The following is a 23,027-nucleotide window of genomic DNA, read 5'->3' as shown; positions in this document are numbered from 1 at the left end:
AGGAGAGAAAGGCGTTGCTTTCCTTTCTTAAGAGAATATGCAGAACTTTGGAGACTTAAAATAAGGGACTTGAAAATAACCAAATAGCCCACACATACACCGTCTCTTCCAAAAATGTGTTTTCAGAGAAGATCCTGCTTGCAACTCCAGACGTTGTGCTGTGGCCCCTTCATGGCATCCTTCTTGGCACAGACGGCTCTCCCCACGTGCGACTGTGACACACGCTTGCACGACAGGTCGTGTTGCTCTTCTTCTCTCCGTCACCTTGGCGTCCCCTAACTTCCTAGCATTTTTTTTTTTTCTCAGTGAAGATTTGTGTGTTCACTGGATGACAAACATTACTAAGAAATACAAAACAGGAGTTCCCATCGTGGCTCAGTGGGTAACGAACACAACCAGCATGCACGAGGATGCGGGTTCGATCCCTGGCCTCGCTTAATGGGTTAAAGGATCTGGCGTTGCTGTGAGCGGTGGTGTAGGTCGCAGGTGTGGCTTGGATCGCATGTTGCTGTGGCTGTGGTGTAGGCCGGCGGCTACAGCTCTGATTGGACCCCAAGCCTGCGAACCTCCATATGCCCCGGGTGCGGCCCTAAAAAGACAAAAGACAAAAAAAAATTCAAAAAAAAAAGGAGAAAAGAAATACAAAACAAAACAAAATAGTATCTGGGTTTTCTCATGAGTCCTCGTCTTTTAAAAATACATGATGGAGTATATAGAATAAAATTATATGAGCTTGACAATGGGTCCCACACACTCTAGCTAGAGGCAGGAGAGATGAGTCGAGGTAGGTCCTGAGCCAGTAATTGCTGAAGTCAGGTTAGATGTATGTAGACATTCATTATTTGATTCTAATTTTGTATAAAATTTGAGTTTTTCATCATAAGAGCTTAAAAAGACACAAGTATCATGATTTCATTCCTTTCGTTCACTCTTTCCATTCGAACGAACATATCTTGGGGAGCTATCTTTCTGGCCCATGACAGTCATTAGAAACTAGTGTCCGAGTTAACTGAACAGAAGGCCAGACCTTGGTAACCAGCTCACAAAACTTAAAACAAGATTTTTCTAAGTTCACGTCATCAATTTAATCACACGGATCTCACTGAAATAATATCAACCTTTTTAGAGAGAGCAACCATTCGTCGTACCTTTAATACTATTTCACCTGTATCTCTGCATTTAAATTTTTATGATATGACCGTTAGTAGCTATGAAGGTGTAGATTTAAGAAATACATACATGGACACAAATGGGGGCCACTCGCTTTTACAAGTTCGAAGTGTAGGGGCACAAGCCATCGTGTGACCGGGCCCTGTGAGGGGACCCGGTCGGCATCTCAGGCATGGCACTCCTCCTGGCACGTATTTCACACTCAGTATAATTTGCCAAATGGAAAAAAAAAAAGCCACTTAGGAGTGGCATGGAGTGAGAATTTTAGAACTAGAAAAATAAACTGAAAGCAATCTCCTTCTTTCTAACAAGGAGACGGAGGCTAAATCGCACAGCTAATGGAAGTACGGTGAAAGAAGTGTTCTGGGAAGATTGATCGGACGTAGGTCCACGGGATGCTTCAGAGAAGAAAAAACCCAGAAGCCACAGTCCGTGTCAGGAGACGCCGGCGATCATCAAAGCCCGCGGAGAGGAGAGCGGGAGCGGGGCTGACAGGGAGGAATGAGAAGCAGAGGAGGGTCTGAAAGACGTTGAAAATGCAGCTCTTGGCACGGCTCTCTCACTGTCAGGAAGATTTAATCTTGACCTATTTCTGCACATGCTGGTATCAATCATGATAGTCAGATATTTTTACCCCTGGCCCCAAGTGCACAAAAAGACATAATTAGCGATTCTTTGGGCTCATCTAGGGCGTCTGAGGATGAGCCATACCCTCTGCTCCACAATTATCCACCGTAAATATAGACCAACCTCTGTCTATTCCAAGCAGCCGGGCCCCCGAGTGTCCATTCACGTGCCGCGCGCTCTGTTACTCTAGGACCGAGTCCAACCTCTTTAATTTACCTTTCAAGACCTCCACCTTTTTCCCTCCTCCTCCGAAGGCGATCAGTCTCAACACTCATTATTCTCTAATACGACAGTAAACAACCTTTCAGAATCGGGAGAGCGATTTTTGTTTATCTTCCCCACACATGCGAGGATTAACGATGCATTTGAGCTAATAACTCCACCTTTTAAAAGGGAAATACAATAAATGCCTTCAATAAGCTCAGTGTCCTCTTGTCTCTCAGTGGCACAAGGATCTGGCATTGCCCCTGCCGTGGCTCGGGTTTGATCTCTGGCCTGGGAACTTCTGCCGGAAAGGAGGTAGGAAGACCCCAAAGACAAACGTGCAGGGGGTCAAGAGAGCTGACGCCCGGACGATGTACTGGTGGAGATGGGTGCACGACCCCCTTGGGGCTACCAAGCCCCTCGAGACTGGCCCCAAAGAGCCCTGCTCCAAGCCATGTAAACACCCCCGTATCGCGTTCTCTCCCGGGCTCCCAACCGCACCGTTCCTCCCGTCTTGGAGGAGTCCATCCACCCAAACCTTCCCCACTTTCCAAGCTCCGGATGGGCCCTCCTCTCTGATCAAGACAAGAGGCCAGCACCATCTTGCACTGTTTTGAAATTCAGGCTTGGTCTCTCCAGGAAAACGACACCCCTTGAGCAGTTTTTCTGCCATGTTAACTTCTGTCCCTCCTAGAGAAAAGGAGCACAGACTAAGTGAATTAAGGATGATATTTTGAAAACTGTCAGCATTTATAGTCTGTTTTTCCTCCAACTACCATTTTTAAAAGCATAAACCCGAGAGCTTTACAAGCAGTTCCTTTGGGGGGAGATTGGTTTATAAACTACATGGTTGAAAATACATCCCAGCCAAGGACTTTCTCTACAGCTGGTGGGGAAGAAATGAACAAAGCTGGAGCCTCAAAAGACCAATGTATTCAATGCATTCAGACAAGTGTCAGCAGCTGCCAGGGAAGATATCATACTTAGAATGGTTAGTCGGCTGGAGATTGGCTCTATTATAAGAATGTGTTTCCTCTGCAAAAGAAAGGTTTGAATGCATTAAATCTTAACGAGAGTTGTAGCGGCCTGGGCACATGACGCAAAACATAATAATAAAATTACAAAGCACCGTTCTTGAAATAGGTTCAAATATTGAGCCAAAAAAATTTAAAAGTGAGGTCTTTGCCTTGGAATAAATTACAAAAAGGAATAATATATTTCTGTATGTTTGATGCGCAAAGAATGGAAATCGGCACACCAGAGCTTCGCGTCTGCCATTTTCTCTCTCACCCACGTATTCCCTCACTGAATGTCTGATACGTGCTGGGCATCATGCTGCGTGCTGGGCATTCTGCTAGGGGCTGGGTGTTGTGCTGCGTGCTGGCACTGTGCTAGGTGCTGGGCATTGTGCTAGGTTCTAAGGGGACAGAAAGTAAGATATCCTTACCCACAAGGATGTCAAACTGTGGGCAAAATACAAAGTTTTTAAACATACCACATGCCCTAATAGGAATGTGCACCTATTTGGGGCTTCGAGCTGTGACCACGTGATAGAGGCTGTGACTTATTTCATTAAATGCACGGAGGAACTGTGAGTTAGGCAGCAGCATGAATGTAGACAACCACACAACTACGTTGCATACCTGTGGTTTCTGGAAATCAAGAATAAGCTTTTAGGTCAGACATCCAGAATGTCCAAACATATCCTAGAAATCACCAGGGGACAGAAAGAAGCTAGATGTCAATAATCCAGAAAAGAAAGGGGGGGGGGGCAGTTCAGTCCTTGGTCTTGCTCAGTGGGTTCAGGATCCAGCGTTGCTGTGGCTGTGGTGTAGGCCGGTGGCTGCAGCCCCAATTCAACCCATAGCCTGGGAACTTTCACATGCCACAGGGGCAGCTCTAAAAACAAAAATAATAATGATAATCCAGTAAAGTAGAATTTACGCCAAGAGCTACCAGATTCAGCAGCAGTGAAAAACATACCAGAGGGTTATGAAGACAAGCCAGGGATGAAAGAGCAGGAAGATCTCGGGTTAGATGGGCCAGCCATCTGGATTCACGGACATTCTGTCAAGCTCATTTGTGATCAGAAGGCAGGAATAAGTCACAGCTTGAAGATGGTAAGCTGACATCTGCGGTGAGTCTCCTGGGACCTAGTTACTCACTTCCTGTAGAAGGTCCCATGTAATCCCCAACCCCAAACCATGAGCGTTGTTTACAGCGGAGAAAACTGAGAGAGTTTAGGTATTTGCCCCGAATCACAGCGGCCATCCTGGCAGAGCCGGGATCCAAGCCCTGTGGTCTGGCTCACACAGCTGCACACCGTCCCAGCTACTCCTTGCTGGGAAGGCAAGTGGAAAGTGGTTTCAGCAGCTGGGGAAGTGAGGAAGCTCCAAATGCAGACCCACTGAGAGGCGCTGGCAAAGGAAAAGGGAGCAAGAACTCAGGGCAGATCATGACTAGAGGATCCAAGGAATAAAGTGGTCAGATTAGATTTAGTGGGGCGCTTGTTCTTCCTTTGGGGGTTTTTGTTTGTTTTGCTAACTCCAAGATGTCAGTGATTACTTGATAGGGGCTCTTGGCACTTTCACATTGGCTGAAGTTACTGCATGCCCAAGTAAAGCTCCTGAAGGCTCAGGGACATTTGAGGCCAACGAAGTTGATTAAGGTAATTGACTCTGAAAAGTAAAGACCAAATAAGGGAGGATCAGAGACTACAAAACAAAGCCAAGGCATCTGCCTCAGCTAAATCCTTTCTTATGAGCAGTGAAACAGCCAGGACGGCCCTGTTGCCCCAAGCCTGCACCAGGGCAAACGACTAGGTCCCTGATGATAGGGACATGGGTAGGTGTGCTGCTGCATCCAACTTGGTACCAAGTGGGAACTAAACACCACCAAACACTTTACCAGAACAGACTGTAAATCCAACATTCAGCAAATAGTGATTGCCTGAAGGAAAAAGAGAGCGACTTTGGGAGTTCATTAAAGCTGCACGGCTGGGATGGGATAGGATAAGATTTAGCAAAAACCAAAGAGCAGACAAGACTCTAAGGACAGGAAGGATGAAAGAAGACACTGTGCCAGTTGCGCAAGATGAAAAATGTTCTGGGTACGGATGGTGGTGACGGTTGCACAAAAATGTGAATGTACTTAATGCCACGGAACTGTGCACGAAAAAGTGATAGTGCTATGTACATTTAAGATGTAATATTTAAAATGGCAGTGCTATGAATATTTTTTAACAATTTAAAAACGCATTTTTAAAAGTCTGATTAGCTACTAAAGTGAAACAAGTAGAGCATAATTTTTTAAACAAGGTTGTTGTTTACTCGAGGCTGGGCGAGCTCATTAGCGTGAAAATCTGTGCAGCTCAGGCAGTTTTCGAATTTTAAATTCTGGACGAAGCGTGCTCCCCGGATGCAGAGCAGACACTCTCCTCCGCACCCGCAGGGCGTTTCTTCCGCGCCCCGCCCACGCCTCCGCAGGCCCCGCCCACGCCTCCGCAGGCCCCGCCCACTCCCCCTCCCGCCCTTGAGGCCCCGCCTTGCCGCTGCTCAGCACGCCGGCTCTGGGGCGGGGCGGGCGGAAGCCGCCCGGATCTCGCGACACCGCGGCCGCGCGAGTGCTCAGGCCTCCGTGGGACGCGGCGCCGTGCCCGCGCGCTTCCGCAAAAATGGCGGCGGCGGGTGGTGCGCGACTGGCCGCCTGGAGCGGAAGGCTGCGGCGCGGGCTGGCAGCCGGCTGGCGGGCCTGGCCCGGCCCGGGGCCCGTAGCGGCCGCGGCGGCCGGCGTGGCCCTGGCGGGAGCAGGAGCGACGTGGTACCACGGCCGCGTGAACGGGGCGGCGCCCCGGGGCGGCCTCACCGTCGTGGCCCAGGTATGGGACGGGCCCCGTCTGGCAGCCCCGCCGCGCCCCTGCGTTGGGGGACGCCGGGGCGGGTGAGGGGGTTAAGGAGCGGCGTCTGGAGCCACCGCCCCCCGGCCACGGCGGGTGGAGCGAGCGCGGCGGCCGGCGCAGCCCGTCCCGGGCGCCCCGCGGACCCCACCGGCGACGCGGCCCGTCGGTGACGGGGGCGTGTCCGCGCCCCGGCCCCTCCCCCGGGGCCGCCGACCGGTCCTCCGGGCCCCCGGCCCGCGACTGCGGCCGACCGCGCGCTCGCTGCGCAGCGTGCTCAGGCTGCCCTGGTAGGGCCCTAAAACTGACCGGTTGGCGAGAGCCGGGTTTCATGGTCCCCCGTGAGCAGTTGCACTTAGTTCCACGTGAGTGACGTGTCATAAACGTGATGCTCAGGCGGACTCTGAGTCCCAAGCAAAACATTACTTCTCAGACTTTCATGTTTGAAGGTAAAGGTCATATTCCCTGGTTCGGTATAACATTGCCTCGTAAAACATTGGAAAATTTGCAAAAGCACCTTCTTTGAAAATCTCTAGTGGACATTTCATTAAGGTGGTGTGGAATTTTTAAAAATTAAAAGCAGTAGTCTTTTTCTTCGTTGGGTTTCCATTATGCTCTTCTAAATGCCTCGAATTCTGAAAAACCCAGCAATACAAAAAGAAGAAAGCAGGCCTTGTGAATTAGAGTGAGTACTGACCGATAGTATTTTTTACTTGTATTAAATTAAGATGCCACCTGGTTAGTACCTGCAGTAACTCTCTCCCATCAACATACCATTTCTCATCACAGGTGGGAGGATCTAATAGTGTCTCATATCATTTTTTTTAACCTTGCTGGGTCTGGCAGTTCAGTTTATTCTTCATTTTAGGTTTCTCTAACCTTATTTCATCCTGTCTGGTTAATCCTCCCCAGAGTATCACTTTAGCTGTATGATGTATGCTGCTTCGGAAATCATTAGTGCCTCCTCCTCCCCGATAAGCCACATTTGAAAACGTTGTCGTTCTGAAGCCACTCTGACTTATCACTCCTCAGACACACCTTCTCACCAACGTGCTTCGCTTTCCCCCTTAGTGTGGATTCCGGGTTCCGTTCACCTGTCTCGTGGTTTCGTGGCCCACTGCTAGCCTGTTTGTGTCTAAAATTCCTGACAGGACACTAAAGACTTGACACCAGTGTAGCATTTTGAGTTCTCCCTGGCTCCCCTCCCTCCCCACAGCACAGCCTTGGGTACTTTCCTCGCAGCCGAAGTAGCACAGGAACCATTTTATTATCAACGTGTTTACGAGGTCTGATGACACAGCATTTGCTGCTGTTTAATGAGAGCCGCGGTGTTCATCCTTCGGCCACCACCGTGGACTTGAGGATGGCCTCCCCTTCCTTCAGCTGCAGCGGCTGAAGCCAGCAGGCATTGAGGGGCCTGCTTTCGGGAAAACTCCATCTCCTCACTGATTATTTCCCCAGAGGGGCCTGGGAGCCCCAGCTGCGGCAGCACCGCCTCGGAGTCACGTGCGGGTGGTTGGGGACTGCTGAGGTAGGTGTGCTCCTGATGGGATTGTACTTTATGTGTTCGAGTTACTGTATCGCCGGGCCCTTAAGCTTCCTGACGTAGCCTGGGAGTAATTGTGATGATGTCCTTTATTTCCAATCATGACACGAGACGATTTTTCCAATAAAAATAGTGAATTTCTATTAATGGAATCGTACACTTTTCAGGTTCCCATTGTGACCAGCGCTTGCTGGGTCAATCAGGAATCAAGGCTAGAATTCAGGGTCATGAAACAGCAAATAAATTGGGTTTTCCCTTCTTTCTCTCCCTTCTTCCCACAATCATCAGAGTACTGCCCCTGTGTCAGGCAGTGTGCAAGGATTGGGGGTTCACCACACGATTCAGGTACTCACATGTTAATGGGAGGGCACTTTTAATCCAGGGCGGTAACTGCTAGGCTGGGTGCTGGGGGAGGGGGCACCTGCAAGAGCCCCTTACAGTCTGGGCTTTCTGAGGCAGTGACAGGTGGATGAATGGAGTTTCCTGGGCAAAAAAAATGGAAAGAATGTTGCAGGCAAAGGGAACAGGATCGCAGAGGTGTGAAGGGATGCCTTTGATTCAGTAGAACATGAGCAGGAGAAGAAGCGTTCAAAACTGGGGGCAGGGTGGGGGCCACCAGGGAGTCACATCATGAAGTGCCCCTTAAGCCGTATGACAGAAGTTTTTATCTTGAGGGCAGCAGGGAGCCGTTGTAGGGGTTCTTAACCTTCGCCGTCCGCCAAGAATATAGGCATAGCATTCATGGAGCTATAAACTTGAATAGAAGAAGGTTACATCTTTGTTCCCATTGACCTGTACCTGCACATCTTCCACTGTGAATGTAGGCACCTGGCTGCAAAAGTGTTAACAGGAACTGGCATCAGTAGACTTCTCATGCTCCTGTTCTGTTACAGTATCGCCTCTTTGAAACCCTGCTTGTTATTGCCACCATGTCATGTTATTTAATGCTTAAACCAGGAGTTAGACAGACTCTGGTATTGCAGATTTACCCGCTGTGAGTTAGTTTTTGTAGAAGCGTGAGCTAGGGGGCCAGTCAATTCTTCTGCATGTGGCCGTCCAGTTTCCCAACACCGTTTATTGAGGAGCCTGCCCTTTCCCCTTCCCACGTTCGTGGCTCCCTTGTTGAAGATGTGCTCACTGTAAGTGCATGAGTATCCTCTGGGCTCTTTTTCTGTTCCATTGGTCTATATATCTGTTTTTATGCCAGCACCATGCTTTTAGGTACCTGCTGCCTCTGGCTTTATTACTGGAGCTTTATAGTAGACTTGGAAATCAGAAAGTGTGGGGTCTCCAGGGTTGGCCTTCTTATTCAGGGTGGCTTTGCCTTTCAGGGACTTTTGTGGTTCCCCGGGGGATTTTAGGACTTTTTTTTTTTTTCCTGTTTCCATAAAGAATGCGATTGGGATTTTGGTAAGGAGTGCCTCGAATCTGTAGGTCACTTAAGTCTGTTGCTACGGAGAGGGTGAGGACAGACAGCTGAGCTTTGGGTGTGGCAGTAGGGGAGTTGGTGGCCTTGACAAAAAGCATGCCAGTGAAATACTGGGGACAGACCGAGGTGGAATTATTGGGAGCAAGAAAGTGAAGAGAGATGCTTTTTTCTAGAAGTGTTGTTGTAAAGGCTCTTAAAAGAGACTGAGCAAGAGAAATGAGACCGAGGACAGACGTTGTTGTCTTAAGATTCGAGGCAGTAGAGGGCGTCTGAACACTGGGAGAGGATGTAACCCGGAGACGGAGGTCGGTACCGCCCCGTGGGGGTGGTTGAAGTCTTCGAGGCAGGAGGTTACCTGGAGTCAGAGGCCAGGTAGAAAGAAAGGTGGGGCTGTGGGACTAACCAGGCTTCCCTCCTCCATCCTAACAGGAGTGGAAGCAGAGGGCATGGGTAACCCTAGCAGCTGGCCGTAGACGGGGGACCTGATGGTGAGCTGCCCTGGAAAACAGGAGGTAGAGCAGGGAAGCCAGGGCTCTGATGGCTGTGCTGGGGAGGACGCCCGTGGAGGTGGGGGAGACGGGAAACGGGAGAGCTTAGAAACAGCAGTCACCGGAACTACGGGGCCAACGGCCCCAAACCTCTTACTAGCTTGCCTCTGCTGCGTTTTTCCAATGTAGCTGGATCATATTCTCCAATAAATTATTCTTAAGAAGCCTTAGTATTCAGAGTTTAATATGAATAATATATTGCTTTTTTTTTTTTGCTTTTGCTTTTTAGGGCCGCACCTGCGGCATGGAGGTTCCCAGGCTAGGGGTCTAGTCGGAGGTGTAGCCACTGGCCTTTGACGCTGGAGCCACAGCAACGCCAAATCTGAGCCGCGTCTGTGATCTACACCACAGCCCACAGCAACACCGGATCCTTAACCCACTGAGCAAGGCCAGGGGTAGATTCGATAACCGCTGAGCCGCGACGGGAACTCCTCAATTCATATTTTAAACTCATTTTATACTCCGTGAGTGCGGCCTGACTTAAATGGTCACAAATTTTGAGTAAATAAAGCGCGGCATGTGTATCATCGTGTCGAAGTGGCCTCGCGGAAGTCGGTTAACTTGAGAGATGCTTTGGCAGTGTCATTGGGTGTAGGACTTCTTTTCTGTTGGATATCAACGGCTACTGTAAAAACTCTAATAATGTGATGAATGAGATGGAGCTATTTTAATTCACTGTAAGAGCCCTAAACGATTGGAGGTCTCTGGTGGCTCAGCAGGTTAAAGGATTGGGCGTTGTCACTGCAGCAGCTTTGCAGCTGCCCCCCACCCCCAAAAAAAGCCCTAAACAATTCATGAAAATTGAATTGTCATTGCTCTCTTTCATTGTAAGTTGTCTAGCTATATTTGTGGGTGTCGTTTTTGTGAAAATGGGGGTAAAGGACATTAACGAGACATTAGCAAGGGTAAAGCTAGGATCCGTTGGCGTCTCCCTGGATTGGAGTGTAGTTGTGTGAGTGCATTGGGTTTAATGGTAGTACGTTTGAAATTGGTGTGCCAAGGGCAATGAACTTTATAGCAACGCACAGAGGTTTAATAACCGTGAAACACTGTAAGCCTAATGAAGACTAAAGCGTTCCTGCAACAGTAAAGCAAGAATGCAAAGCAGCTGTGTGCTTTATTGCCTCAGGTAAAAATGTCTCTGGAAACAGATAAGTGATGACAAAGCTTTGATGTTAATAAACCCAAATGGAAGTCAAAAATCAAAGTGTTAAATGGCCAGATTATGAAAAGAAAGATGAAAAAGTTATACCCTGTAATTAGGTGTAATTTGTGCTTTTGGCACAGCTATTTGTCCTGCATGAATGAGAGGCTGTCTGACTTTCTTCCTCCTATGATAGGACAGTATTTATATTTTCCTACTGTAAGTCTGTGGAGGTGCTTTTCAGGGAGCGAGACCAAGAAAGGAAGAAAAACATCGTAATGTAAGAGCAGAGGCATTTTTTAATCTGTTCTTTTGCAATTATACATATTTAGCTGAACCTGAGTAAATTGCTGTTTACTCTTATTCAATAAAACATATGTTCTGGCGGATAATGTATTCCAGTTAATGCTTTTCTTACTGTGAGTTTCAGGGTTTTATGAATTACAGCAGGACATACACATACCCAAAGCCACCAAAGTAGCAGTATATGAATTTAAAAATTACAGGTTAAAGAGTGGCAAATATTTGGTAAAGTAAACTGTAGCAAATATATTATTAGTAATTTGCTCTCCAAAAAAGTTGTTAAATTTTTCAGATTATAAATAATTTCAACCTGGAAATACTACTTAAGGAATCCTATATTTAAGTGCAGGCTGGTCCATATAGAAAATTTCCATTGACATCTGTGAATGTTCCATGGGTGTGTGGTATGTAGAATAAAAGTTGCGATTACTGTTTATTAGAGAATTCCCTGGTGGCCTAGCAGTTAAGTATCCATTGTCACTGCTGTGGTGTGGGTTCGATCCCTGGTCTAGGAACTTTTGTGTGCCATAGGAGCAGCCAAAAAAAAAGGAAAGAAATAGAGCCTCCTAAAACCTTAAGTTTATCCGTGCGTCTGTTGTGTGGTTGATGCATTCAGCACCAGCAGCTCAGCAACTCTACAGCTTCAGTGCTTCCTGTTACACGGCTTAGTCCCAGGCGTCTCCTTCCCAGACCTCATTGCTGCCCTGGCATGAGCCCTGGAAATACAAAGCCATTTTTAAAACTGATGTTTTTGCAAATTGTTCTGGTTATTCCCAAGCAAAATATGATTGACTTCGTATATTTGCTTTTTGGGAGTATCAGTCGTTTTTCTCATTTGCTAGTATACACAATTAGAAGGTTATACCAAAGTGGGTTGGTTTCTGTGTTTTTGAATCTGTGCAGTGCCTAAATACCTAGAGATTAAATCACACTGTTAAGTGTTTTAAAGACAAAATCTTGTTCGGTTTAAATGTGCTCGAAATTGACCGATTAAGAACCAGCTCACATCAGAAGCAGATCCCTGCGGGCTTCCTGGGAGTTCTGGAGTGCTTGAAATTGCTCCAGGATCAAAGTCCCCAGGGCCAGGAGCTGGCTCCTGTTGTACACACAGCTCTGGATGCTGCGTTGCTTCAGTGGGCGCCCCAAGGCTGTGGCTGCAGAGGAGAAGCAGTGACCACCGAGCTGGACACTTCCTAAGGGCTCGTCCAGTTACAGTCCCGCTTGCATTGCAGTGTGAGGTGAAAGGCTTGTCTCCTCCAGTGGGGACTTTACCGAGTAAGGTACTTTATTTAATGAGGAGCTGGGAAAGAGTAAGCACAAGGAAACATTTCAATTTCACCAGGGAACTATTGCAATGGAAAGAGGCAATCAGTGTTGCACTGTGAGCCAGAGACACACTTTTCTTTTTTAAAAACTTAATGCTAACCATATTTTATTTGTAATTGAAGCTTGACCTAATTTAATACTGCAAGTTTTTTTTTAAAATTGGACTTTGCATTTTATTATACAAAATAAAAAATATACAAACTATATTAGGCAGACATTAAATCCATCTTAAATTACACTCATGAAAAGATTGCTTTTTAAACACTAAAGAAATGTATTAGCAGGGAAGTTTAGGAACTTCCTAGGAAATAGCTGTTGGCTATTTCTTAATCCTTAAAGTTGCTTATGTTAGCTTTTTTTCTTATTAAAATTTGTGTGTATTATAGAAAATTGGCGGAAAGGGGGAAAAAACATGTAAAAACCATCTTTCCCTCTGCTGTGACTTGAAAAGACTAGTTAGTGTTAAAGTTTTAGGTGTTGGGTCTCAAGTGGGAAGGTTTTTATGAAAAGGTAAAGTTAATGGCCCTGAAGTGAAGAAGTAATGTGGCGGGTGAGAGGTCAGTTCTCAAGGAGAGCTGCCCACGCCCCGTCTTCTTGCTCTCTCGTCTCCTCATCCGTATTTCTGATGAGTTGCTTTTCTGTTAAAAGCCATGAGTATTGACTAGGCTTAGTGTGGTCACTGCTTCCTTGTGTAGAGTAGTGCCTGGTTTGGGGAAGGCAACCTCCGTGGCTTTAGCCCATATCAGTGGGACAGTAAAGTGATAGAAAAATCAGAATTGTGCAGATAGACACAGAAGACATAGGGCCAAGCTTTTCTTCAAGTTTTTTAATACAGCAATGATGTCCTTTAGTACTTTGCTTTTCTGTGGCTACATAGCAATTGTGTCTTCTTGAATTAATCTACATTTACCTGGTGGAAAATATAAGGACTGGAAATCAAGAGTTTTCTCATTTTATTCTTGGACCAGCTGGAGAAAACTTTTTTCTTTTCAATTTTCAGAATCCTCTGCAACCACGTGTTGAGAACGGATGGCGTCTCATATTTTTCTTCGTTATTTAAAACTAATTCACTCTATGCTGTATTGTAACATGGGAAGTACTTAAAATAGGAGCTTTCTGGTTGTTTTACTAATCATTATTATATTTTACTGTACTGTCACTCACGTGTGCTGATTCATCTTTGTCATTTACTCTTGAGTAGGTTGTGACTCTGTCCAGGAATGTGGAAAAAGTTATGTCCTCTCTCCCAAAAAGCTCACACACTGTTTTCACGCAGGATTTCCAGGAGTCGCGGACACCAGGAAGCGCGACTGTGCCGCGTGGCACCGAGAGCCTCTGCTCTGAATGTTTAGGTTGCCTGCCTTGTCCCATCTGGATTCTTAGTATGTGGCCTTCTTTGTCTTATGAAATATTTCAGGTGTTATGTCTAAAATCGTTTTCAGGTTTGCTGTTTGGATCCCGTCACTGCATTGCTTTTAGGGTTGGGGTGCTGTTGTCCTCAGATGAGACCGTTTGCGATACTCACTTTCCTTCGCGGTATCCACTCTTCCGTCCCGCTCTGACCGCAGCTTCTCTTTTCTAGCCCAATACCTTGGCCCGGCCCTGTTGGACTAGCCCATCCAGTTTACCTCCTCATCCACGGGTCGGATGCCGCAGCCTCTCCCTCCCGGCAGCAAGCAAGCCCCGTTGTCCAAGAGCGCGGCTCCCACTTTCTTCTCTTTACGCTCTTATTGTCCCACTTACCTGAAGGTTTCCCCAAAACCTGTTTTATTTTCGGTTTGGCTAAAAGTTCTGTTTGCATGCAAGCAACACGTTGCTCTTTGGTTGTTTCGTTGGGGTTTTTTTTAACCCCCAAAGTCCAGTCTTTAGGCAGATTTTGTGTAAAATTAGGGTTTGGGGTCTGAGGGACTTGGTCCTCGAGATGCAAACTGCCTTCCGTATTGAGCCACAAGCTTTAAAAAGCCAACCTCAGAGTTCCCTGGCGGCTCAGCAGCTTAAGGATCCCGGGTTGTCACTGCTGTGGGGGGGGGTCAAGCCCTGGCCCTGGAACTTCTGTGTGCCGTGGGTGTGGCCAAAACTAAAGGCCGTCTTCCCTGTGCGCTTCCTGTAAACCGAGGAGGCCTTGCTGGGGGTAGGGATGTAGCCGCCTGAGTGGATCCCAGAGACGGGGGCCTGGGGGAGGCGGCACAGAATGCCCTGTGAATGAGTCACCGGCCTCCGGAGCCCCGAGCAGGAAGGCCCGAGCCACTGCCGCCCGCACCTGTTCCCGAGACGGGGCGGGAGGGAGGCCACGCGCTGCTTTAGTCCAGCCCGTCTTTGCTGTGTACCGTGTGTCTTGTAGGGTGTCCCTGGCCCTCGTGTAGCCTTTGCCCATGACTCAGCCCTTTGATAGTGTTTCCCCTGGCTTGCTTGAGGTTCTCAGTTTTGAGGAGACCTTTTAGCATGGGTGTGCGAGGTTCCTGAAATTAGTCATAGCTTCTATCGCAAAAGCTACCTTGTTGTGTCTGTTCTCCTTCTCGGCTGCCAAAGATCACAATCCAGGTACGTTTACTGACACCAGATCTGTTAGTAGTCTTCTATTTAAATTTAACTCTACAGGAGTTCCCGTCATGGCTCAGCAGTTAACGAATCTGACTAACATCCATGAGGATGCAGGTTCGCTCCCTGGCCTTTCTCGGTGGGCTCAGGATCGGGTGTTGCTGTGAGCTGTGCTGTAGGTCGCAGACTAGGCTGGGATCCTGCTGCTGTGGCTCGGGCGTAGGCCTGCGGCTACAGCTCCCATTCAACCCCTAGCCTGGGAACTTCCATGTGCCGCGGGTGCGGCCTTAAAAATAAATAACTAAATTTAATTACAGAATAATTAAAAAATACTAATCTGGTGCCCCTCTCTCCCCTCCCTCTTCTTAATTCCCTCTGCTCCGCAGTACATCCTTGCTGTTTATTTTAGATGTAGTGGTGTATATCTGCTAATCCCAAACTCCTAACTCATCCTTGCCCCTTTGGTAACCATAAGTTTGTTTTCTTTGTCTGTGAGTCTGTTTTGTAAATAAGCCAATTTGTATTATTGTTTAGATCCACATGTAAGTGATATAATACCGGTATTTGTCTTTCTCTGGCTTTCTTCAGTTAGTATGATAATCCCTCGGTCCATCCATTTTGCTGCAAATGGCAGTATTTCATTCTCTTTTATGGCCAAGTAATATTCCATTTTATACACACACACACACACACACACACCTTTATCCATTCCTCTGTCAATGGACACATGGGTTGTTTCCATGTTTTTGCTGTTGTAAAGTGTGCTGCTGTGAACATTGGGGCCCGTGGACATACCATTTTGAAAAGAAAGAAGTCAAAAGTGTCATGGTTTATCATGGAGGAGTTCCCAACCTTGGCATGGTGGGTTAAGAATCCGACTGGCAGCAGCTCAGGTTGCTGTAGAGGCATGGGTTCGATTCCTGGCCTGGCTCCGTGGGTTAAAGGATCCAGTGTGGCCGCAGGTGTGGCCGTAATACAAAAAATATATACATAACATTGGAAACAACTCAAGAGATTGGGATTTATCGTTGTGGGACTTTGAGGCTGCTTCTTCTGCACTTCTGTTTAGCAAAAAGGAGCTGTTTTTCCCGTGTCACTTCATCTCCGTACGGTTGTAGCAGGAGTTCACAGGTAGCATTTACCTTCTGGGCCTGGCGCTTTTAGCTAAAGCACTGCCGCGGTTTCTCAGGGGAAGCTTTATTTGGTGGTGCACCAATGATACGATGAAGCTTCAGGAAGATACTGAGCCTTGAAGTTAGGGCTCTAGTCTTTTTTTTTTTTTTTTTTGTCTTTTTGCTATTTCTTTGGGCCGCTCCCATGGCAAATGGAGGTTCCCAGGCCAGGGGTCCAATCAGAGCTGTAGCCGCCAGCCTACGCCAGAGCCACAGCAACGCGGGATCCGAGCCGCGTCTGCAACCTACACCACAGCCCACGGCAACGCCGGATCGTTAACCCACTGAGCAAGGGCAGGGGCCAAACCCGCAACCTCATGGTTCCTAGTCGGATTCATTAACCACTGCGCCACGACGGGAACTCCCCTTTTTTTTTTTTTTTTTTTTTTTATTTTAGGGCCGCACCTGAGGCATATAGAGGTTCCCAGGCTAGGGGTTGAATCAGAGCTGCAGCTGCCAACCTACATCACAGCCACAGCAGCACAGGATCTGAGCGACATCTGTGACCTACACCACAGTTCATGGCAACCCCACCCAGATCCTTAACCCATGAGCGAAGCAGGGATCGAACCTGAAATCTCATGGTTCCTAGTCGGATTCGTCTCCACTGAGCCACGCCGGGAGCTCCCAGGTGCCTCTCTCTTTGCTCGTCAGTGTCCCTAACTGGCCACTCTTCTGCAGACGCCTTACAGTGATGCTCTGGTGCTGCTACGTGTCATTCCGTTTGACCACGCTCCTTTAGGGAAACCATGCTCGCTTTCTTCTGTCGCTAGCCCCAGACAGTGTTCGTGAGTCACAGAGACTAGGTCCCCGAGCTCCCAGGTCTCCTAGGAATGCCTTTGTCTCCCTCGGTAATGCTCCGTCATTCTGTAGAGTTTAGCTTGAAGCACAGCTTACACCGTGACTACTTCTAATTTAGTCTGGTAGTATTTTGTTTCACGCACAGTAAAATATCTCTGATTCAGAGTGAAATGGAAAAGTCTGCCTAGTGAGTGAAAATTTCCAGTTGTAAAGTTTTCTTCAAGAAAAAAAGATATTCTTTAATTACACCATGGAAAGTCCACAGACAACAAAACAACTCATTTTTATCCAGATTATTCCAAATTCCAAAATAAAGACCCCAGAGGAATAAGTTTTTACTGCATTTTGCCTAATGCAATGTATATATATTGGACATATTGAAAGCATTGTTGGAAAGCCTGTTCTTTTCCCACTTTCTTCCTGAGAAATGTGGAGAGCAAAGAGTGTTCCACGAAGAAGAAAACTCTTTCCCGTCTGTCAATTCATGGATAAAAGTAGAGACAGAATGGCGAAGCACCTGTTGCTTTAAAGGCAGTAAACCGGGGAAATGGTTCAGCAGAAGCCATCAGCTTTCAGGGACCTCTTCAATCCAGTCCACATCACTCGTTGCTCTTAATTCCTTTGTCACATTTTTTACTGCATTACAAGTAAGCCTCGAGAACCATGGGGCGTTTACACTTAACCAGAACCATGTGGATGGTTCTCGCATGTTGCGTGCAGCCCCCGATCCCGCATTTATTCTGCGCCTCCTTCCCATCGGTCTGGCTTTAGATGCAGGTTTGAGACGCAAGGTCCCTGTGGTAACCGGAGGCGCTCGTCCCCGCTCCCCGGGGCTGGGGCTCGGGCTCAGCCCCCAGCAGGCCCTCCGCAGCCCTTTGATCTCCGGGCGGCCCTCTTCTGCCTGCGGGGCTGCTTCCCCACCAGGCTGCTGGTTTGTGCGTCAGGGGTGTGCTGGCCAACGGAGTTGACGTCTCTCTGAGGTCTCATTCAGGTAAAGGCTGAGACGGGTGCCTCTCAGTCCATTCCTACTGGGGTAGTTCTTGGAGCTGCAATAAGTGAGTTAGGGTGAAGGGGGGAAAATGCTCTCCAGCCTTTCTGGCTAAAGCTTGACTACGTCGCCCCTTACGCTGCTTCCATTTCCTCGTGTGATATTACAAGGGTGGGGTGTGTGTTTTAAGAATAACCTTAGAGGAGATCCTGCTGCGGCACCGTGGGTTAGGAATCCAGCTGTCGCAGCTTGGGTCACTGGGGAGGTGCGGGTTCGAGTCCCAGCCCAGTGCAGTGGGTTAAAGGATCGGCATTGCTGCAGCTGGGCCATAGGTCAGAGCTTCCGCTCACATTCAGTCCCTGGTCCAGGAGCGTCCATGTGCCACAGGTGCGGCCATGTAGAAAAGGGGGGGAGGTTCCTGTTGTGGCTTCGTGGTTAACAAATCCAACCACAAAGCATGAGGTTGCGAGTTTGATCCTTGGCCTCACTCAGTGGGTTAAGGATCCTGTGTTGCCGTGAGCTGTGGTGTAGGTCGAAGACACAGCTCGGATCCCGCGTTGCTCCGAGTGTGGTACAGACCGGCGGCTGCGGCTACAGCTCCGATTGGACCCCTAGCCTGGGAACCTCCGTATGACGCAGGTGCAGCGCTGGAAAAGACAAAAAATAATAATTTTTAAAAAAGGACAACCTTAGAAATCTTACCTAGCCCTTCGCTGTGTCATGTCTGTGTGTTAACTCCTCGGAGGACGGCTTTTAAGAAGTTTATGTAGGAGTAAGGGCGCCCGGGTTCTAACCTCATCTGCCTTGCCGGCCGTCTGCCTTGTTGAGGTTTTCTGAGAGAACTAAAGCTGCTGCATCTCCGCTGGCGTCTGCTGGGGTTGTTCACACCAGGGACTGGACCCACCCAGGGCAGTGGCAGGCAGGGGTCCAGTCAGGGCTTCGATGCTTCGGTGAACTTTTCCCTCCTGTTTTTGAAGTAGATGCTTGATTTGCTCTTTCTCGTCTTCAAGTGCAGCGGTTTTCACCTGTCAGACCCTTGGCGTTTGTCACGCATGTGGATATTCTTGTCCGGATTACTTTTCTCTGTGCTTTTTCTTCTGCCTTCTGTGTGATTTTTTCCCATCATTAGTTTGTGTATTTTCTACAGTGTTGGTCCCTAGTCTTTCCTGTTTCCTAAGGATCTTTAATTTTATGATGGTATTTTTCTCCTCTGTTTCTTTTATGTAGCTCGGCCGCCCCCTTGTCCAAAGCTCCTGTCATCTTACATCTTATCTTTGCTCTCTGATGTTTTAAGTCTGTTGCATCCTTTGTTTCCAGTGATGTATTTTTCTGACTTCTTTCAGAATTTGGTTTCCATTGTTGCCTCCCATTGCTCTTTATCTTCCACAGAATGTGTATAGGCCCAACATCAGGTTTTAAACAGACGTTCTAGCTGGATATGTTATTTGCAAAAAACAGCACAAATGTATAACTTTGACCCTGTTCCATCTTGAATCGAGCACTCTTTATCTTCACATCAGAATATTAGCTGAGGAGTTCCTGCTGTGGTTCAGCAGGTTACGAACCGGACTAGTATCCACGAGGACGCGGGTGCTATCCCTGGCCTCGCTCAGTGTGTTCAGGATCCATCAGTGCTGCAAGCTGCACTGTAGGTCATAGACGTGGCTCGGATCCAGTGTGGCTGTGGCTGTGGCTGTGGCATAGGCCAGCAGTTGCAGCTCTGATTCATCCTCTAGCCTGGGAACTTCCATATGCCACAGGTGCAGCCATAAAAATAAAAAAACATGAGGAAAAAGAGAAATATTAGCTAAAGAGCAGGATGTTAACAGTTTGTGTGGACTGTGGCTCATTCAGTGCCTGGGACTGGAGCAGGAGCGGGGCTGCGTCCTCCGTCTCCTCTGACTGTTCACCTTCCAGCCAGGCGGGGGGTTATCCTGTCCCATGAGGGGGGGGGGCCTTCCACTGTCCCTCTGTGCCCCAGCTGGGGTGCTGCCTCTTTAGAGACGCACCCTCCTGTGCAGGGATAGGTGTTGGGTCAGCGTGGTCATGCATGCACGCTTTTCCTCTGCCGCCTCCCCGGCCCTTGCCAGTGCTGGTCCTTCCCGGGACAGGAGCTGGCACAGCGAGCGATGGGGGCTCTCCATACTCTTGTGTGGCTGCGCGGTCCCTGCACTCGGGGGCTCGGTGGCAGCCTGGTACCCCCTGCACAGTGCCCTTCTGGCCATTTGCTTGGCAGCTGTGTGAGGATCAGGTGTGAGCGCTGCCCGGAGTTGGGCGGTGCCAGCAGCCAGACGCAGCAGCTGTCACAGCAAGGTCTCCCACTGCGTTACACTCTGGAGGAAGAAACTAGTTTTCATTCCCAGTATTGTCCTGGGTCCAAGTTATCAACACCTGCATGACAAGTTAGGGTAGGACAAGTTAGATGGGAGGTTAGGAGCCAGCGTCAGCATGGCTGTGCTCACTTTCTGGTTTGGGTTCTGCTTCTTTGTCAGGTTGCGGGACAGAGATTTTAAGAAATTTGACTTACTGCTTTCTCATCAATTTGTGTTTTTTTTTTTTTTTTCTAATGACACTTTTTCTTTTTAGGGCCACACCTGCATCAGGTGTAAGTTCCTAGGCTAGGGGTCAAATCAGCACTGCAGCTGCCGGCCTACACCTCAGCCACAGCAACACCAGATCTGAGCCGCCTCTGCAGCCTATACCATACTCATGGCGACATTGGCTCCTTAACCCACTGAGCAAGGCCAGAGATCAAACCCACATCCTCATAGACAGTAGTCGGGCCCCCTGAGCTACAATGAAAACTCCAGTGGCCCTCTGATTATATTAAGTGTTAACTCTTTCGGGAAGGTATGTTCTGGCATCTTTTTAGCATGGAGAAGGGCCTTCCCAGATGTCATTTTCAAATGGGTTGTTATATAGAGTGAGAGCATAGAGCAGAAATCGAGAAAGCTTGGTTTTCTAGCAGAGCCTGTAAAACCTGGAGGTTCCATCTTCTTGCAGTGCTCATGCTCTCACCACACCCTTGAAACAGCCCTCCAGGCTCAAAAGATTCTAGACGTGAAGGGTAACATGTGTACTGAAATTTATATCCTAAATAAATGGCCTAGAACTGTAGTTTGCCTTGTGATACCTTTTACCTTTGAAAGGAATCGATTTAGCCCACGGAGATAGCAGTCAGATTCCTCTTGACATCCAGAAACCCCGAAGCCTCCGCGTCAGCATACTGAGTTGTTATTTGTGTGGATGCTTTTCCTGTGAGCGATAGCTCGTTGTGGCCGAGAGCACACTGGTGGTGAGCTCTTTTAAAGTGTGTGTTAACAAAGATGAAAAGAGTTGCATCCCGTGGTCTAATTTTATTTGATGTATAGTATTTACGACAGGCCCAGCCTACATCTGCTTGTGTTTTCTGAAAGTCATTCTGCTTTTACTCGCAGTTCTGATCATTTTCAGTTTGTGGAGACATGGCCCTGGCCTTTTCACAGAGCATACATCCTACACAGCGGGTGTATGTAGTAGGTGAGCGAGTCATGCTGACTTTATGCAACAGCAGCGGGACGTGAGTTGTGCCCTGTGAGGGAATATTCCACACAACTAAAATTACCTTCATAAGCCATCGAACATCTTTTTTATGCAAAATTTGTATTAAAAACAGTTAAACTACATCACACATTTTCCTACACTTGTAGCAGAACGTTCCCCGCATAATGAGTCATTTCTAAGTGACTGAAGGGCGTTTTCACCCTGAGTTGACCTAGAGGCTGTTTGGTGGCCGCGACAGCATTGACTGGCCCAGACCACAGTGGCCAGGTCAGATTGCCCCTCCTCTCTCAGTGTCGGGCTCTTGGCTCGCCTTTCTGCCAGGAGCATACTTGACTCTGGCATCTGTAATGTAATGGTTTTAATGTGCTGGGATTTCGAAACTAAAAACCAAGTCTATTGCATTGATACCTAAACCGAGTAAATCCCCAATCTTGATATGAGCCATCCTGTAGATTCAGCTATCCTGTAGTTTCCAGTGGCTTTGCGTATACAGTGACTGTTGTATAAGTTAAAAGAGAACATTGGGAGTTCCCAGTGTGGCTCAGCAGAAAAGGATCCAGCTCATATCCGTGAGGACACAGGTTCGATCCCTGATCTCGCTCAGTGGGTTAAGGATCCAGCGTTGCCATGAGCCATGGTGTAGGTCACAGACACAGCTCAGATCTGCTGTTGCTGTAGCTGTGGTGTAGGCCGGCAGCTGCAGCTCTGCTTCAACCCCGAGCCTGGGAACCTCCACATGTAGCATGTGCGGCCCTAAAAAGACAATAAGTAAGTAAATAAAAGAAAATGTCAGTATCCAGGGTGACCTTTCTAGTACAGTATATGTGCTCTTGTTGTCATTTTTGCCAGGCTCCCCAGAGATCCTCTGCGCCGTGGGTTTGCTGCCCAAACCTCAGGACTGACTCTGGTATAGTTTGCTCTGCTGTTGTCCCTTGTCTTGGCAAACTCCTCCTTATCCTTGGCAGTCCAGTTCACATGTCCCCCGGCCTGTGCTGCCTTTCCTAAGTCTTCCAGTTAACAAGGCACTTACCTGGTCTTCTCGCTGCCTTCTCGTAGACTTTTTACTTACTGCTGTTAGAGCATTTGTTCAAATCACAGTGGCCATAATAGTGACGGCTGGCCTTCTGGAGCACGTAGTCTGTGTCGGGCTCATGGCAGGGGCTTTACGGGTGTCGTTTCATTGAATGCACGTTTTTTAAACACCCTTCGAAGTCGGTAGGACCACTCTCTCCATTTTACAGATCCGTTAGCTGAGGGCGAAGTTACATTAGAAACTTGGCCGAGTGATAGAGCTGGGGGTGAAGTCCAGGCCGTTTGATTCCTGTTTTGTCATTGTTCATAAGTCAGCTGAGGTTCAGAGCTGTAATGGGCCCAAGGTCACATACCAAGTAAGTGATGGAACTGGAATTTGAGTCCCAGGCAGTTGACCTTGGAGCCGGCGCTCTGAGTTGTTTGTGTGTCTCCACTGCTCCTTAAAGGCTGTACTGTGTCCATCTCTGTGTCTGCAGAACAGGGACACATGACATTTGTTAAATGTTTGAAGATGGACCCATGCGCTTTTTCCCAGCAGGTGCGCAGCACCGCGGGCATTGCTAAGCTGGGCACTTGGCCGTGTGTGGGCACTCTCAGAACTTTCGTCTCCTGTCCTTTGTTCCTCCCATCCTCTTCATCCAAAGTGACGCTGCAGCTGCGCGTACGAACTCTGTAAGCCATTGTCTTTGCCCAAATCCAGCTTCCCAAGTACAGCTGGCCCCAGGTAGCCGTGTGTATGCCCGAGTAAGAAGCGGACAGAG

General features: G+C 48.2%; 1 protein-coding gene across 2 annotated transcripts in view; it reads left to right on the top strand.

Annotated features, from left to right (window-relative positions):
- The first annotated feature begins 5,659 nt into the window (after nt 1–5,659).
- MICU2 (mitochondrial calcium uptake 2) overlaps nt 5,660–23,027 on the top strand; it is an 80,248-nt gene continuing 62,880 nt past the window's right edge. For both annotated transcript variants that reach the window (XM_047756517.1, XM_047756518.1), the window contains exon 1: nt 5,660–5,878. In XM_047756517.1, the coding sequence (XP_047612473.1) occupies nt 5,675–5,878 (204 nt within the window). In that variant the 5' untranslated portion in view covers nt 5,660–5,674. The remainder of the gene's footprint in view (nt 5,879–23,027) is intronic.

This window comes from Phacochoerus africanus, chromosome 13 (assembly GCF_016906955.1).
Source record: "Phacochoerus africanus isolate WHEZ1 chromosome 13, ROS_Pafr_v1, whole genome shotgun sequence".
Taxonomy (NCBI): Eukaryota; Metazoa; Chordata; class Mammalia; order Artiodactyla; family Suidae; genus Phacochoerus; species Phacochoerus africanus.
The sequence above is the reverse complement of the archived record's forward strand: the minus strand, read 5'-3'. Positions and strand labels throughout refer to the sequence as shown.